The sequence below is a fragment of the Artemia franciscana genome, chromosome 13 (assembly GCF_032884065.1).
Source record: "Artemia franciscana chromosome 13, ASM3288406v1, whole genome shotgun sequence".
In the NCBI taxonomy this organism is placed as follows: domain Eukaryota; kingdom Metazoa; phylum Arthropoda; class Branchiopoda; order Anostraca; family Artemiidae; genus Artemia; species Artemia franciscana.
In genome coordinates, this window is record NC_088875.1 from 26,362,798 (window position 1) to 26,378,945 (window position 16,148).

The following is a 16,148-nucleotide window of genomic DNA, read 5'->3' on the forward strand; positions in this document are numbered from 1 at the left end:
AACGGTCAGAAATTATTCCGTATATGAAAGGGGCTGTCCCCTCCTCAACGCTACGCTTTTTACGCTAAAGTTTTTTTTATTGTTTTAAGAAGTAGAGCTGCGAGAAAGAGTCAAACTTTAGCGTAAAGAGCGAGGCGTTGAGGAGGCGACAACCCTTTTCATAAACAGAATAATTTCTGTTCGTTTTAAGTTTTAATGTCGCTCCTTACTTGCAATTAAAGAAAAACTAGTTTTTTTTTCATTTAATTTCTGAACGTTTTTGAATTAATGCATGTTTTGATTTTGGCTCACCGCATAAGAATAATTAAAACGAAATTTGCATATTATTTTTTTTTTCTTGGCTAAATGGCTTTCTCATAGTTTTGATCGGAGAATTTTGATAAGAAAAAGGATGGGAGAGGAGGCCTAGAGCGCTCAAAATGTCATTGTCTATGTTTGACTTTAATTTGTACCCCTCCCCAACCTACCGTTTGAACTGAATTTTTTCAAGAAATTAAGGGTCCACGGCTGGTTTACGTATCCCAGGGTGAAAATTTTAGGAATCTCCCATGCTGTTGAAATCAAAAATTGCCTTGGAATAATTTGGAAAGGGGTTCCTGCTTAGTGGCCAGGAGGCTCCATTGTTTTATATCGAAACATTAATGCTTTTCAGGATTAGCATAATACTGGCGGGAAAAATAACTAACGGAACCAAATGGGATCAGGGCCCATAGGAGCTTGTTTTCACTAAATGATAGTTAGCACGAAAATGCTGGCATATAAAAGGACAATATCTCTTCGGTATATTTTTCCTCCTTCATTATCACGCAGAATAGATGACATTTGAGAGGGCTTTTTCGATCGTAAGTTACAATTTTTAGTGCTCTTTTTAAAGATCCAAAGTGATCAAAGATTTGGTTAATGTACCTCCAACACCGTTCAATTTACGCGCTCACCCGCATTTCCACAAGATTCGCAGTTTTATGTTTCTCACCGTCCATCAACATGGTTTCAAGACTCAATCAAAGTCCCAAGACGGTCAGTAGTGAAGAAGTCCAAAATGTATCTCAGGGGTTGACATAAAAAAAATAGAGGCTTATGAAATAAAGGCTTCAGAAATATATTTCATAGTCAGTGTATTAGTTGTGACTTGGCAAAGGGTGCCATGTCTCTCATGCTTAATTTTTTCGTTGAAGTTATGATTGTTTTACCCTGATTTGTCTCACAACCGAAAGATTGCTTTCAAACGTCAAGGGAGAGTTTTGCGGGATGGAGGGGGTGAGACAAATTTTCTACTGGGGAAGAGATAGGCCAACTTCTGTTTTGGGGAGTGGACAAAGTTTCCACCTGATCCCGTTGAAGTTGTTTTAATTTTTTATTCCTGCTATCCGATATGCTAGGCAGAACAATCCCGAAATGATCATGAGTCTAAAAAGTTGGAACATATCTGTATGTACAGATTTGGGAGTGATGTACTTTAAGGACTACAGGCTTGACGAAGCTATGGTAAGCTCTTTGAGCTCTCCAATCATAAAAAATAAGAATTCTAGCATGTTTTTAATCACAACAAGGTTCAATCCTTTCCACCTTTCAATTTTAATAATATCTATCATTTATAAAAATTGTGCATATAATACTTGTACATTTATAAAGCCCTCTCTTTTAAATAGGATATGTAAATAATTGGGGACTCTTGGTACTGCATATGTACGAACAGTGTCTGGCTTCCAAATTGCATTCTTGGGAGTTTTCGTCCTTTTTATTACATTCTCTATCTTGAAATTTTGATTTTATGTTAAGTGCAGGTTTGGCAAAGTTAGTCCTAGGTTTGGTGGTGCCCGAGGAAAATAAATTACACCCCCCCCCACACCCGATTCAACTATAAGTAAAACAACCAAACGGAAGTGAAAATTCTTATCAAAGTTGACAATCCGCCAGTCGTGTCCCCACAGGCTGGGGCGTCTGGAGCATCTGATCCGGTAATTAGTCATGTTAGCTTTCCCAACTTTTCAAAATTTCATAACAAAATATACATTTTTGATCATAGAAAAATTGTGATAAGAACGAGAGAATTCACAATGAAGTGCAGATTTGAATATATTTCAGAAAAATCAAAGTGTGTCTAACCTATCGTTTGCTTAACTTGGGATCACTCAAGAAATGCTATCATTATTTCTTAGAATGAAAAGCTATCTTAGTCTGATCTGAAACAAAGTATTCGAAAATTAAGGTACAATTCGAACATAACTTAATATTTGCTTGGAAAAGTGTACTAACCAGAAATGAAACAGATATATTAGGATCGTATACATACATATATTTCTAAGAGGATTCAAAGTTTTAAAACAGATTCAAAGGGAGGTATTACATTTTCATCCTCTGATCCAGACGAATAATTGTACTATGCTTTTTTTCAGAGAGTGCCATTCTCAGTTATATTTCTTCTGTACTTTTTAATGGAATAAACAGATTTATGTTTCCGAAACTGAAAATTGCCAAACATTCGTTCCCCATGTTTCGTTTTCTAAGTAAAGGGATACATAGCGGAGATTGTAGAGATTTGAATATGACATTTCTCGTTAGTTATTACGTGTTGGAAATGTAAGCGTCAAATGTGAACATAAGTTACGAGGCAACAAATAGTATTCTGGAATATTGTAAGTGTTGGTAAAAGTAAATGTGTTCTTAAAAGCAAAATGTTAGCTGCAATGGTTGATGAAAAGCTTCTAAAAGGCATGAAATCTTGTATAGATTAAAACGACGATTGCAACAAAAATATTGAACATGTCTTGAAACTAATTCAAATAAAGGAAATTTTAGTATTTGGAGCCTTTAGAATTCTTATGATCTATAACCTTAAGAAAAAATGAGATTAACTCATTTTTAACTAATTTTTTAGTTTTTCCTGAAAGGGAAATATTTGCATTTTATATTTCGTTATAAAGAAGTAATTTTACTTAAGGGGAGAAACTTGGTAGTGATATCATAAGTTATACTGCTCTATATGAGTCTTTTTCTTGAGCGCCAATTAACGATAAAGGTTTCATTGACTATACATGCTTCACTAAATGATATCAAAATCTTAACTTTCATTCACTGTATCAACGCATTATCAAGCTGTACTATGTCGCTCTATTGGTCCGTTAGAAACTTAAAAAAAAATCCTTCCATAATGTAAAGTCACATTCTTTTTAACAAGCATTAAGACTGACCCCAATAGACCTAGGATATAGCAAATGAAAGCCGATTTTTTTTCTCCATTTATTGATCCTTGTACATCCATTTCTTTGATTAGAAATGGAATTTGATTAACATATAAATAAAAAGTCTTGTAAAACCCTTGAGCTTTATGAGAGGGCATCAGATTCTGCACCAATTATCAAGCTGAAATATCTTTTAAAGCTTCCACTACTTATCAGTGAGCTATGCTGTGAAGTGCTAAATGAACTTCACCAAAGCTTTGGAAGTCTTCAAGGCGATTCAGACGTCTGAATCAATGCCTTACTATCTACGTGGTTTATAACAAGCAAGGAATAGGCTGACTAAAAAGATTTCACCGTTACTTTTGGGGTTTTCGGTATAGCCTATTATTCTTGTCAAATATATTCATCACCTTTCACCTCGGTTGAGCTTTTTCCAACAGATTTCCTAATGGCTTTCAAAATCTCTCTCCTCAGAAAAAAAAATATTTTTGCAAGCGAAAAAGGTATTTCCTTGTTAGATAGAAGACACTCGAGAATTGAAGTTGGTTAGTCATGTGAAATATACCTAAGTATAATAAAAATAGAATAGTTTAGACACAATTTTGCGCTCTATATTTGCAGATTAGGGGTGGGGGTAAGGCATAGCATTTGTCAATTAAGTAACCTAAACAAATCTGTTCTAACCTAACCGAAATACCAACTAAATACTTAAACAAAATATACCTTCAATGTTTTTTCAACCGAGCAAAAGCAAATTGTCTGGTATAAAGAAGTTGCTTGACCAGTTTTTTGTTTTATGTTCGGTATACAATTTTTCGCGTGTGTCCTAGCTAACAAGGAAGTGCCGCAATAAACACCAGACTTCATTAGTGAGGTGCGCAAAAAATAAAAGAAAATCGAAATTTCTATACCCTATTAACTTGTAATGTTAAGCTTTCCTAATTATACTTTTGTCATTTTTCATCATATCTGTGATTATAAAAAAATATTGGTTTGTAGCTTTTTCACGAAATAGTGCATGGTTTTGTTCTGTTAAGTATAGTCATCACTTCAATGCACTATTTTTTTAGAGTTTGATGCTAATTATCTTACACTTGATAATTTTTTGAAATGAAAGTTTTTGATGATTTATAATTTGATGAAAGTTTTTCTGTTTTCTTGCACGTTTCTTATTTTTTCTTCACTTATCTTAAATTCACCCTTAAAAAGCACTACGATAAGATGTAAGAATCGCTCCGTATTCTTAATGACGAAAACATGTTTTCTAAACGTCATACTGGTCCGCTTAAAATTAAGATATACTGGAGTCACGGTATTTTCAGAAACCTGAAGCATACTTTTCGTGAATGAATCTTGAAAGTCCTCTTTCATGGTTTGACCCAGTCTTATGTTTCTCACCGTCCATCAACATTGTGTCAACCTTTCGTTCTCTGTTAAAACCCTTTTCTTAGGTTTACAATAAACAAAGAAACCTTACTCAGGATACCAATCTTTTAGAAACCGTACCATTCCTTAGTCTTGAATCATTTTATGTATTTTTTTCAAGTGTATATTTTTTCTCAGGTTGATGATGATCTCTCCGAGGTCTTTAATATTTTGCCGTCTTTTATTACCGATCGAATTAATTATCCTCTTTGAAATATAAGTAATATTTAAATTCTTTTAATCCTCCCTGCCCCACCGGAACAGTCGGACATCACACCTGTAACGGAGAATCGTATTGCATCGAACATGATGCCTAAATCAGCTCAAAGATGTCGCTAGCTTAGCCTCATAAAAAAAAATGAAAATTATTTTTACTACTCTCTATTTTTTTAACTAAATTGTTTTTCTCTTTTCTTGTTTTGTCTACGATCTATTGGAGTCTGTTTAATTCCTTCTGATTAATCCAGTGGTTTTTTTTCTTCTCTTCGCTCTTAGTTAGTGTTTAAATGACGCGTGTGTCCCTTTATTCATAGGACATGAGGCATCTGTGGAGCAAGCAAAATTTATTTATTTTATGTTTAATCATTTATGAATAACTCTTGTCCTTTCTATGAAAGCAGAATAAAAATTGAGTAGACAGGATAAATTCATTGGGTAGAAATTTTATAGGATAGAAAAAATCTCTTCTACATGTGATTGAGGTGGAAACACAGTTGTATCCACAAACCGCAATAAACGTTAAGTTTTATGTGCTGATCTCCCTTCCTCTAAACTTTGCGCGCAATTGACAATAGTTAAAGTAGTTTTGTGATTGAAAGATAAGTGCTGTACATGTAAAATTACTTATTCGTACAAACATTTTTTTGACATACTGTTACAAAAAAAAATGCGTAATTTTTTTTTTCACAGCAGGTAATAGTGCTGGATAAATGCGATGGTCCAAGAGCTAGTAATGTGGTTGTAATAAGTCCAGTGTTACTGGCGCCTGAAAACAGCATGTCTTGCATGTTTACATTCAGTTTCGCTTATATTTTTCGCTCGTTAATAAAAGCTATTTCACTAGTTAATGAAAAGCTAATAAAGACAGTTAATAAAAAGGTAATTCATTGAACCCTGAATCTGATTAGTGACTCCGGAAGGCAATAATTGAATTCTGAATCTGATTGGTCAAAAGTTCAAAAATGTTGAGCTTTGGAACTCGATCCATCACTGAGTACAGTGTCTGAATGCTACCTAAGGGCCCAATAAAAATAAAATCAAATGATACTTCTTATGTCCACAAAAAATGAATGATTGAATCGAATCGTTGCTATTACTAAATATCGCTGAAATGACATATTTCATTCAGTATACCTTCCACCTTTTCAAACAAAATATGTATTGAATCTTTTCTGGATCCATTTTTCGTCTAGCCATTCAATAGAATCGTCTTTTTATTTATTCCTACTGATTGTTCTTTTGTAAATAGCGGGGGAAACATGGATTTTCTACAATCAGCGTTCTAGGATTGGCACACTGAGTAGAGAAACGGCGGTCACTTTTTGGTTATATTTCCTGCAGTTTACCGCCTAAATGATATATCGCAGTCACTAATTGTGGAATCGATGTTAGGTCGTTAGTGAATTGCTGCACAAGAAAAAGCTGAAGAATAAAGACGATGAAACAGCAGTTAATCAAAGGGAACTAACGTAGGAAAATCCTTCGTAGAAAAAATATAATAAGGAAAATATTTAGCAAATGTTTTCGTAGTATATACAGTTATATTAGATTGTAGAAATAAGTTGTGGAACGACGTATGTAACTTTGTTTCATATGAAAAAATGGCATGATCTTTGTCATACTTGCAAAGTGCCGTTGAGTTAAAGCCCACCCACTAAGGTGAAATTTCAACCTTAACTCGTATTCCATACCAAATTTGGCTGGGACACACTAGTGTACTCTGATGGATGAAGACTAGACCCTAATCATTGCCCTAGAGAGGTCCATTCAAGGACTGATACGCAAAATTGTGACCGTTTTTGTTTACCAGGTTTGATCAAATGGATTCCGCCTACTCATCGAGCGATTAGGCTCACTGTAACAAATTTTGACCCCCCCCCCAAAAAAAGGTCACCTTAGATGTAGTTCTTAATGCATCAGTTGTTAGGATTTAGCTTCTCATTCTGGTTGATGTTCTCCGGACAAGATTCTAGAGACCCCTTGCCTCTCCCCTAGGGGGCAAATCGATTTCAGACTGTGAAAATATATAACTTAGGCACTGTTGATTATGGCACACCTTGTCAGTTTTACACCATGATCCCTAAATAGGGTGTAACTACGAGTATTATCTTGTAGCAGATGTCCTGATGACTAGAATTTTGGAATCCCTCTCCATTCACTAGTTGGATAAAGTCCGGGCCTGAAACAGACACAATTTAAAAATTACCTCAGTTTCCATAAAATTCGATTGAAACCTGACAAGCACTTTGGGTATATGTCCTGATTACGATAATCTATGTACCCTCTCACATGCCTTGTAATTGGATTGCCAATGTAGACATAAAATACACAACGAGGGCAACACATTTTACTTTCCATCGAGCTTAACTGAAATTTGGCACCCTCTTTTGGAAGATGTCTCACCGACACGAACGTAACGAAACCCTTCGATCTCTCCTATGGCAGTTAAATCGGTCACTGATAAAAAAAAATGTTCCCACTTAACTCCCCACACCATGGATTTTTATCCCAACACTCTACATTTCTTCACCCACAAGACCCTCTAGCCCGCAACTCTGACTACACATCCTCTAGCTACATCACTCTCCACCCTACAATTTTCCGTCCGTACTTGACAAGCCCAAAAATCTACACTCAGAAATTTCTCGTCACAGCGCAACTTCCAGTAAACCAAACTCTCCACTGCACAGCTCTTGCTCTTGTGCCAGTTGATTACAAATCTGACACTAATATCAGATCTCCATAATCAAAATCCAATAGTCACAAATTTCATAAGGAGTATATGATTTTCACAAGAAGCGGGTAAATAAAAGTTGTTGATGACAAATTTGAATCTGATGTTACACCTTGTTAATAGTGGAAGTTCGCAAATATTTCCAATCTATGCGGTTCAATGGCGAAAATTAGAGCCTAACGTGGGGACCCCTCCCCCAACCCTCAACTTCGCATTGATCAAATGGTATTTTCTGCCTCTTTTGACTCATGATAATTCAGGGATTATGTTATAAATTGTCATAAAAATGATTTAATGTCAAGTACTACCAATAATTAAGATAGACTCCAAAGTCAAAACACCCCAAGTAAATATTTCCTAAATAGTAGTTAATTTTGCTCCAATTTGGTTAATAAAATTTTAGATGCTTATTGATTAGTAATGTGGATTTATATTATGATATAGAAATCAATAATCAAAACGCATTTAGTGCACCCCAAGTGGTGTTTGATTCCGAATGAAATTGAAAATTAAGGATTTATGAGCTTGCTGATTATAAGAGAGGATATCACGTAATGATGCTTTAACAATGATTAAGTAAAAAATAAGTTTTCAACAAAAATTAAGGAGCAACATAAAAACTTAAAGCATAGAAAAATTATTTCGTACACAAAGGGGCTGCCCCCTCCCCAATCTTTCGCTCTTTACGCTGGTGTTTGACTTTATGTCAAAATACTTTAAGAACAACTGCTGTAAAACAACGGTTGTTGAATTGGAATAACTCTTTCAAAGCCCTACAAACTTTGGTTGAAAAAATTAGAAAATTTACCCCGAATAATGTTTTTTTGTTCCCCAATAAAAAATCCCATACGTAATCAACGAACAAATCCCATAACTTACAGATGTTTCCCGAGGGTCTGTGGGGGAGGGGTCATGGCATTTTGCAACAGCATACTTATTGGACCTTTCAACTATGCTGAACCAAATGGATGTCTCAAAATTTTGATTGCAATTTTTTGGTGAAAAGCGGCTTGGGTGGGAGAGGAGGGGCTTATTAGCCCTGCAATCATCTTTGTCACTTAAAAAGAACACTAGAACTTTTAATTTCCGTTTGAATGAGCCCTATCCTGATCTTTCAGAGACCATTAGTTCAATACGATCACCCCTGGTGGAAAAAAATATTATAAGCAAACAAACGATCCTCGATATTTTTTTCAGCAAAAAACATAAGTTCCACATTATTGCAGATAAAAACTTGAGGCCTTAACTGTAACGTGTCTGATATCCTGAACTTGATGGTGGGATTTTCGCAGACATGTTTCCCCTTTTTTTTCACAAATCAGGCAACTTTTTTCAGGCTCATAGTTTTTGATGGGTAACATTAAACTTAATGATTTTTTATATTTGCAATTAACGTTTAAACCCGATTTTCTTATGTATGAAGTTTTACCAAAATTCCTTTTTTAAAGTTTTGGTTATTATTGCGCCAAATCACTTTTTACGGACAGTTTGTTACCACCAAATGTTTGATGAGCAATCATAAAATTGATATATTTTGAATATTTAGAACCAGTATCAACCAGGAACGTATATAGGTTTTTTTTAAGGGGGGAGATAATAATAAAAATTAGGGGCTGAGGACAATAATAAAAATTCTATCTGATGATTTGAATAACAAGTGCCAAGAAATTCAACCAAAAGTTTAGCATTTCAGTTGGCGGAGGCCCTCTTCCCTGGGTAATTTACTGGGATGACTATTTAATTTTGTTGTTGCATATTCTAATTGGATTTGGGCTTTTTAAAGTTTCATTTTTTTACAAGGGTCACATTTTACTTTCAGTTTGCTTCTACAAGCTATTTGACCCAGGACTCTTTTAATTGTGAAAGAGGCTGCTATCCCTCCTTCGACCTTTGTCCTATACATTATTTTTAGTATTTCTATGGTGTTCCAAGAATGATAACCATCCCTTAATAAATGCACCCATCCAAAAAGGGGGTCTCAAACGTTGAAAATTAATTATAGGGTCCTTGTTTTCAAAGTTTTCTAGGTAACCTCTCCAAACAAATCTTTCTATAAGAATTTTCCGCATGGATTTTGTCAGGAGGTCAGGGGGTAAACCCTCTTCCCTGGAACAAGAATATTTTAAACAATGTATGAATTTCCCGGTGGTACACTTTTGTACCGGTAAGCATTTGAATATATTTTTATTATGCTACACAAAAGTTTCTGCAGTAAAAAGTATCACCCCACTCCGCCCAGACTAATGGAGCAGTCCCAATATATTCGCATGAATCAAGGGGATTCGAGATTAATTTCTAAATCCCCCTCCCAAACCCTCTTCTATATCTACCGAAGATCCACCGAAAAAAATGGAAAATTTGGCATTAAAACCCACTTTTCGAAACTTAAAGCACCCTTCCTCCTCCCAGACAAAGATCCACCGACCCTCCTCCATGATGGCTGATGTACAATCATACACCACAGCACATAACTTTATCAACCCTCAAATGACAGGACGATGTGGGTAATAAGGAACGAATAGCCTCAGCGCCGCCGTATTACTGCTTTTGCTCAATATATAGTTTTTGATAATTGCGGATCGATTTGTTTGATGATAACTTTTGATTTTTTGATTGAATCGATTAAAACCTCAGAATTTTCACTCGGTGGCTTTTTGGCATCCTTTGGGCCATGTTTGCCGTCTTGCGCTAAAAAATTGTTAAACACGCTATTTTGCCGTGATGCAATTGTTTTTGCTACTGAGAAAAATACGCTAGAATTTTCAATGTCCTCTATAATGCACTTTCTCTCGAAGTTTTAAGACCATTGATTAGATGTTATAAGCGCCGGAAAAAGAAAAACAAACAAACATTAAATTAACATAAAATTAAATTAACTAATAATATTTAAATTAATAATAAAAATAATAATATTTTAATTAAAAAATAATAATATTAAAAAATAATAATATTTTAAATTAACTAATAAAATTAAATTAACATTAAATTAACATAAAATTAACACACATCGGTGATCAGAAAAAAACACTACATTTGACATGATTACAGATAAGGGGTTGAAACCTTTACAATAGGGTTCCCAATTATGGTGAATTTGATGGCTAAATTTATCATCAAGATCACTTGCTATTTTGGGGTGTTTTCACCCTTTTTTGAAAAGCAGGCAAATTTCCTCACGATCATCACTTTTGGAGGGTAAATTTAAACTTAGTGAAGTTTATATATTTGGAATCACCATTAAGAGCCAATTCTATTGATGTATATTACTACCAGGATCCCTTTGCTGTCAATTTCGATTACTATTAGCACGAGTCAACCCTTACCTGTAGTTTTTGCTATGAATTGTTATAAAGTATATAAGCATTTTTATTTTATATAAAACATCATATAACAAGGCTTTATAATCCACAGTATGTGTGATATGCCTCTTTATTTTTGTTAAAACCATTCTTGCTGTACAATATATGTCGATTACATTTTACATTGGGAGTATGATTATCTATTTTTGAGCTTATTCCACTTCTAAGAAAGTTGTTGGTTAGTCACGGTACAAAAAGGGTTCAAACTTTGGGTCTATCTGCTTACTGAAACTCCTAGATTTTTAAGACTTTCTTAAAAAGCTGTATCTATGTGGGTCAGGGTTTTAACACCCCTCCCCCCACCAAAAAAAAAAAAAATAAAATTGTCCAACCCGTAAAAACGTAGCAGAATGCTTATAAGAAATTTTTTATCCGTTTTTAAAATTCTTTTTGTATCCCTCCCAAAATAAAATCCTGGATGCGCCCTACCTTTCTTTTGTATTTTTCAAATATAATGTCTGGTTTTATTTTTCAATTTGTTCTTCACTCACAAATACTTTTTTACATAAGTGGCATTTGTCGAAGCACCAATGTTGTTCCTAAAAGACAATAGCATTTTTATGTTGGCTCTATATCTACATTGTACACATTTTTGTGCTTTCCAAATAAGTATTTTGCCACTTTCCATTTTTTTAAAAGATTTTTTCCTATCCTAGTGATCTCTACAAAACTAACGTCAAAATAAATCATCTCTACAAACACATCTCTATTAAGGTCCTAAAAAGCTTTGGGATGATTTGTCCTGTTGAATCTTAAACTGACCTTGTGCTCCTTTGGAATCAATTGTTAGATGACCTTGGGTCAAGTGGATAAGAAAACTGTGATCCTGGAAGCTTTCTATTTGAGTGACATTAATTTGTTGGGAAAGAGAGAAAGAACAAGGGAGAGATAGAAAGAGAGAGAAAGAAAAAGAGAGAGAGAGAGAGAGAGAGAGAGAGAGAGAGAGAGAGAGAGAGAGAGAGAGAGAGAGAGAGAGAGAGAGAGAGAGAACCAAAGAGAGGGGGAGAGATAGATATTTGTAATTAGGAGAAGAATGTCGAGTACTCCAACTAATGTTTTCTATGGTGATTAACCGACTACATAGCCTTAGATTAACAATGCCCTAACCGTAGCAATATTACGTTCCCATATAGTAGTAGTCCTCTTAACGTACTTATCTGGTGCAAAACATAAGGATAAGATCTTCATTAATTGGCTTAGGCCTTCACTAGTTGATTAAGCTTGAAAAAAAGGGGACATTTGGTGATTTAAAAAAAGATAAAATAAGTAACTTTACGAAGATTGTGCTTAGAGAACTTTCTACTTATATTACTTTTCTTTTCACCTTTTTAAGCTTCTGTTTATTCTTTGTCTACTTTTTTTGGTTGTCACTTCTTCTTTGACGTATCCCTATTTCCAGGCTCCGTCTATTTGTGACCTTTGGTACTTTCAAAAGGAACCATCTTTTTGAAGCTATCTCTCCTTGCTAGGATTTGTGTGTGTGTGTGTTTATATCTGTGTTCTGTATGTTCCTGTATATATATATATATATATCTGTTCATATCAAGACAAGCTGATGTTCATTCAAGTTCTCCTTGTCAAGTTCTACTGTTCCTCTTATATGGGATCCATATGATGTTAGATCATTCTAACAAGTTAAATTTGTAAATGAAGATAATCTTCAATCTGGACAATAGGAGAGTAAAAGGTAAATTACTAAATACAAAAGAAAATTTATTGAAGTACAAACGAAAAGACTGCTTTTTATTTTTGATAGAATTGCACCATGTTGCTTATAACTTATTAAATAAGAAAAGAAACAAGTTTTCAACTGAAAGTTAGGAGCAACATTAAAACTTAAAACGAACAGAAATTATTACGCATGAGAGGGGGCTCACCCCTCGTCAATACATCGCTCTTTAGGTTAAAGTTCGAATTTTATTCCAATTCGTTAAGAATGACCCCTGAATCACAAAGGATTTAATTAGAATAAATAGCTCTTATGAAAGTACTAAAAAAAACTTTAGCGTAAAGAGTGAGGCATTGACGAGGGAGCGAGCCCCCTCATATGCCTAATAATTTCTTTTCGTTTTAAGTTTTAATGTTGCTCCTTTGTTTCAGCTGATTTTTTTTTTAATTTAATTTCTGATTGGTCTTTAAATAATGTTGGAAAATCCAGTTCCCCCTTCATGGAAAATTCTCTCCCCTCATTAAAAATTCCTCCATGGAAAGATCCTCCCACGTAACCTTCTCCCCCTGACCACCCCCCCCCAGAAAAAATCCCCCTGAAAATGTCCGTATACTTTACAATAACCCATACTATATGTAAACCATGGGCAAAGTTCACAACTTGCAGCCCTTGCCCCGGGGACTGTGGGGGATTCAGTCATCCTCAAAGACATATTTATTAGGTTTTTTATTATGCTGAACAAAATGGCTATCTTAAAATTTTGTCAGGTGACTTTGGGAAAAATGAGCGTGGGAGGGGGCCTAGTTGCCCTCTAATTTTTTGGTTACTTAAAAAAGGCTCTAAAAATATTAATTTCCGTCCGAAAGAGCCCTCTCGTGATATTCCAAGACCACTGGGTCAATACAATTACCCCTAGGAAGAAAAACAAAAAACAAAAAAAAACAAATAAACACGCATCCGTGATCTTTCTTCTGCAAAAAAAAAAAAAATACAAAATACCACATTTTTGCAGGTAAGAGCTTGAAACCATTATCAGTAGGGTTTTCTGATACACTGAATCTGATGGTGTGATTTCTATTAAGATTTTATGGCTTTTAGAGGTTGATTCCCCCTTTTTTCAAAAATACAGCAAATATTCTCAGGCTCGTAACTTTTGATGGGTAAGACTAAACTTGATGAAACTTATACGGGCTTTTTAAGGTCAGCATAAGAATCCGATTCTTTTGATGGATCTATTGGTATCGAAATTCCGTTTTTTAGAGACTCGGTTACTATTGAGCCGGGTCGCTCCTTACTTACAGTTCGTTACCATGAACTGTATGATTGTTCTTGGTACCTTGCTATTATTTAAGTTAAAAACCCGTTTTCTAAACACTTTTTGAATGTAAACACCATCATCCCTATTTTATAGCCTATAAGAACAACACTATTTTGTCTATATGAGGTTTTCAATCAACATTCAATTCCGCATCCCTATCTCCTTTTGCTTATTTATCTGATAACTTTCTAGGAAACGTAAACATAGCGGCAGTAGAAATTGAAACGAATTCGACAACTTGAGGAAAATTGCCAGAATGAGTCAACAGGATTACAATGAGAACCCGACAATCTGTTCATCAAGACAAGCTGATGTTCACACCAGTTCCCCTTGGCTTATGCCAAATCAAGAGCTTTATCAAGCAAATATGTATCAGCGATATGATTTTGGATCTTATTATACAGATGGCGCAAGTAGACTGCCACTGAACTCTTATTTTCCACCAACTAGCTATGGGGCACAGGGACAGTATGTGGGGGCAGCTGTAGGACAGCCGGTTTCACCAGCAATTTCTAGCACCACTGGGAGAGGTTTGTCATTTCCCTGTTGATTTTTTCGACTGTTATTTTGAATAGCTAAGAGTTACAGAAGCGCTGAAGGATGTATCGACGTAAGCTGGAGTGTATGCCTAAACAATTTCTCTCGAAATACAATGTTAACAAATTTTACCGAGAATTTTCTAGAGGGTTGTAAAATCAATAGAAGCTATAGCATAAACATTTAATATTTTTACGAAATTTCGGGTTATAAATTCAAATTTTAGACCAAGCAAAATTCCTCGGAAAACTATAGTGGAATACCTTTTAAATAAAAAAAAAACACCTTTCTATCATAAAACTAGTTATGTATGACTTTCAAAATTTTTTGAAAGTATTGTTTTCTCAAAATATTTTCTCCTTACTTCAGACGAGTGAAATACATTCACAGAGATGGTCTGTTTTAAAATATCAAATTTATCTTATATTTAGAAACTATATTTTCTTTATCATTAGCTGCTTGAATTGTTGTAAATATGATTTTAAGCTTGGTCGTAATTTTATTCTTTTTTGGAATATCTAATATGAATTACTCTACAGAGAGAAAAAAAAACACTGGAAATGCTAAGTACTGCTATGGAAAAGCGAATAATTATCGATATTTCAAGCAGGTTATAGTAATGAACGGTGATAAATGACTATGTCAATAGAATGTCTATATCAGCAAAAAATCTGAAATACGAAGTTTTATAAACGATGTTACATCAAACAATTAGCTCTAATAATAATTCCAAACATATTTTGCGAATCAAGTTTAAATTTATCCATCAACAGTTATTTGGAAGAACAGTTATTTGGAATCCCTTAAAAGTAAAAAGATCTTGTCGAAAGTTACACTGTCAAGCTCAACGTATCGTAGAACTTAATTGCACGGTTTTAATCTTCTGTATGCAAAGATGCAAAATCTCGCATTTCACCCAAGATTTTTTTTTCATCACTTGAACAGAAATGCCCAAGTTCTTTTTTGAGTAACAAAAAAGATTGCGTAACAACAAAACGTCAATTTTTGTAATTTTGTGCTGCAAAACAAGAATTTTGGCAAGACTAAGGCCCAAATACTATTGAGAAAATATTATGATATCACCTTTCAATTTAGAAATGTATATAAGCTTTTTAACCTAGTTTTTCAGTTTTTGAAGCCATACTACCCTGTGGTGCCGCTTTCATTCCTCAATATGTCTACAGACAGTGCAGAATAAACAGTTGTTACAAAACGCATGCGTAGTAGCATGCGTTGGTTATGCGCATGCGTATAACCAAGGGTTATAAAGCATTGCATAGTTTTTCACCAGCTTTGAAGTCGAGATATTTCATCGTTTTCTGGGAGATGGGGTATCTGACGCCCCACAAAAACGTCTTTTAGGCTAAAAGTTTCCTAATTTTTGCGACAGGTCTTGACTTATCTAAAGTTCTTGCTCGACAAATTCGCCAGCGTAGAGGGAATAAGAAGTCAGCACCTGTTAGACTTCTTTAGAGACGGTGACTAACTAACTCGAAAGTCGTCCCAGTATATTCATAGTGTACGGAGATATTAACCCTTATTAGGCCTTTTAGGCTTCACACTCCAAAACCATGAAGATTTTCTAGTGAAGTGAACTCAGCCAATCAGCGGCCCTCTTTTACTAGCCCTCAGCCAATGTAGTCGGCCTATTGTTAGTAAGCCTGCTATAGTATGTACTATGCTGTAAGTATTTTTACTTGCGAGG

The 16,148-nt window shown here is 34.8% G+C and overlaps 1 protein-coding gene across 1 annotated transcript in view; it reads left to right on the forward strand.

Annotated features, from left to right (window-relative positions):
• The window catches only part of LOC136034726 (uncharacterized), a 138,087-nt gene that overhangs the window by 40,976 nt on the left and 80,963 nt on the right, over positions 1–16,148 (forward strand). Inside the window, exon 3 of the mRNA XM_065716092.1 lies at positions 14,099–14,436. Coding sequence (XP_065572164.1) covers positions 14,163–14,436 — 274 coding nt within the window. The 5' untranslated portion in view covers positions 14,099–14,162. The remainder of the gene's footprint in view (positions 1–14,098; positions 14,437–16,148) is intronic.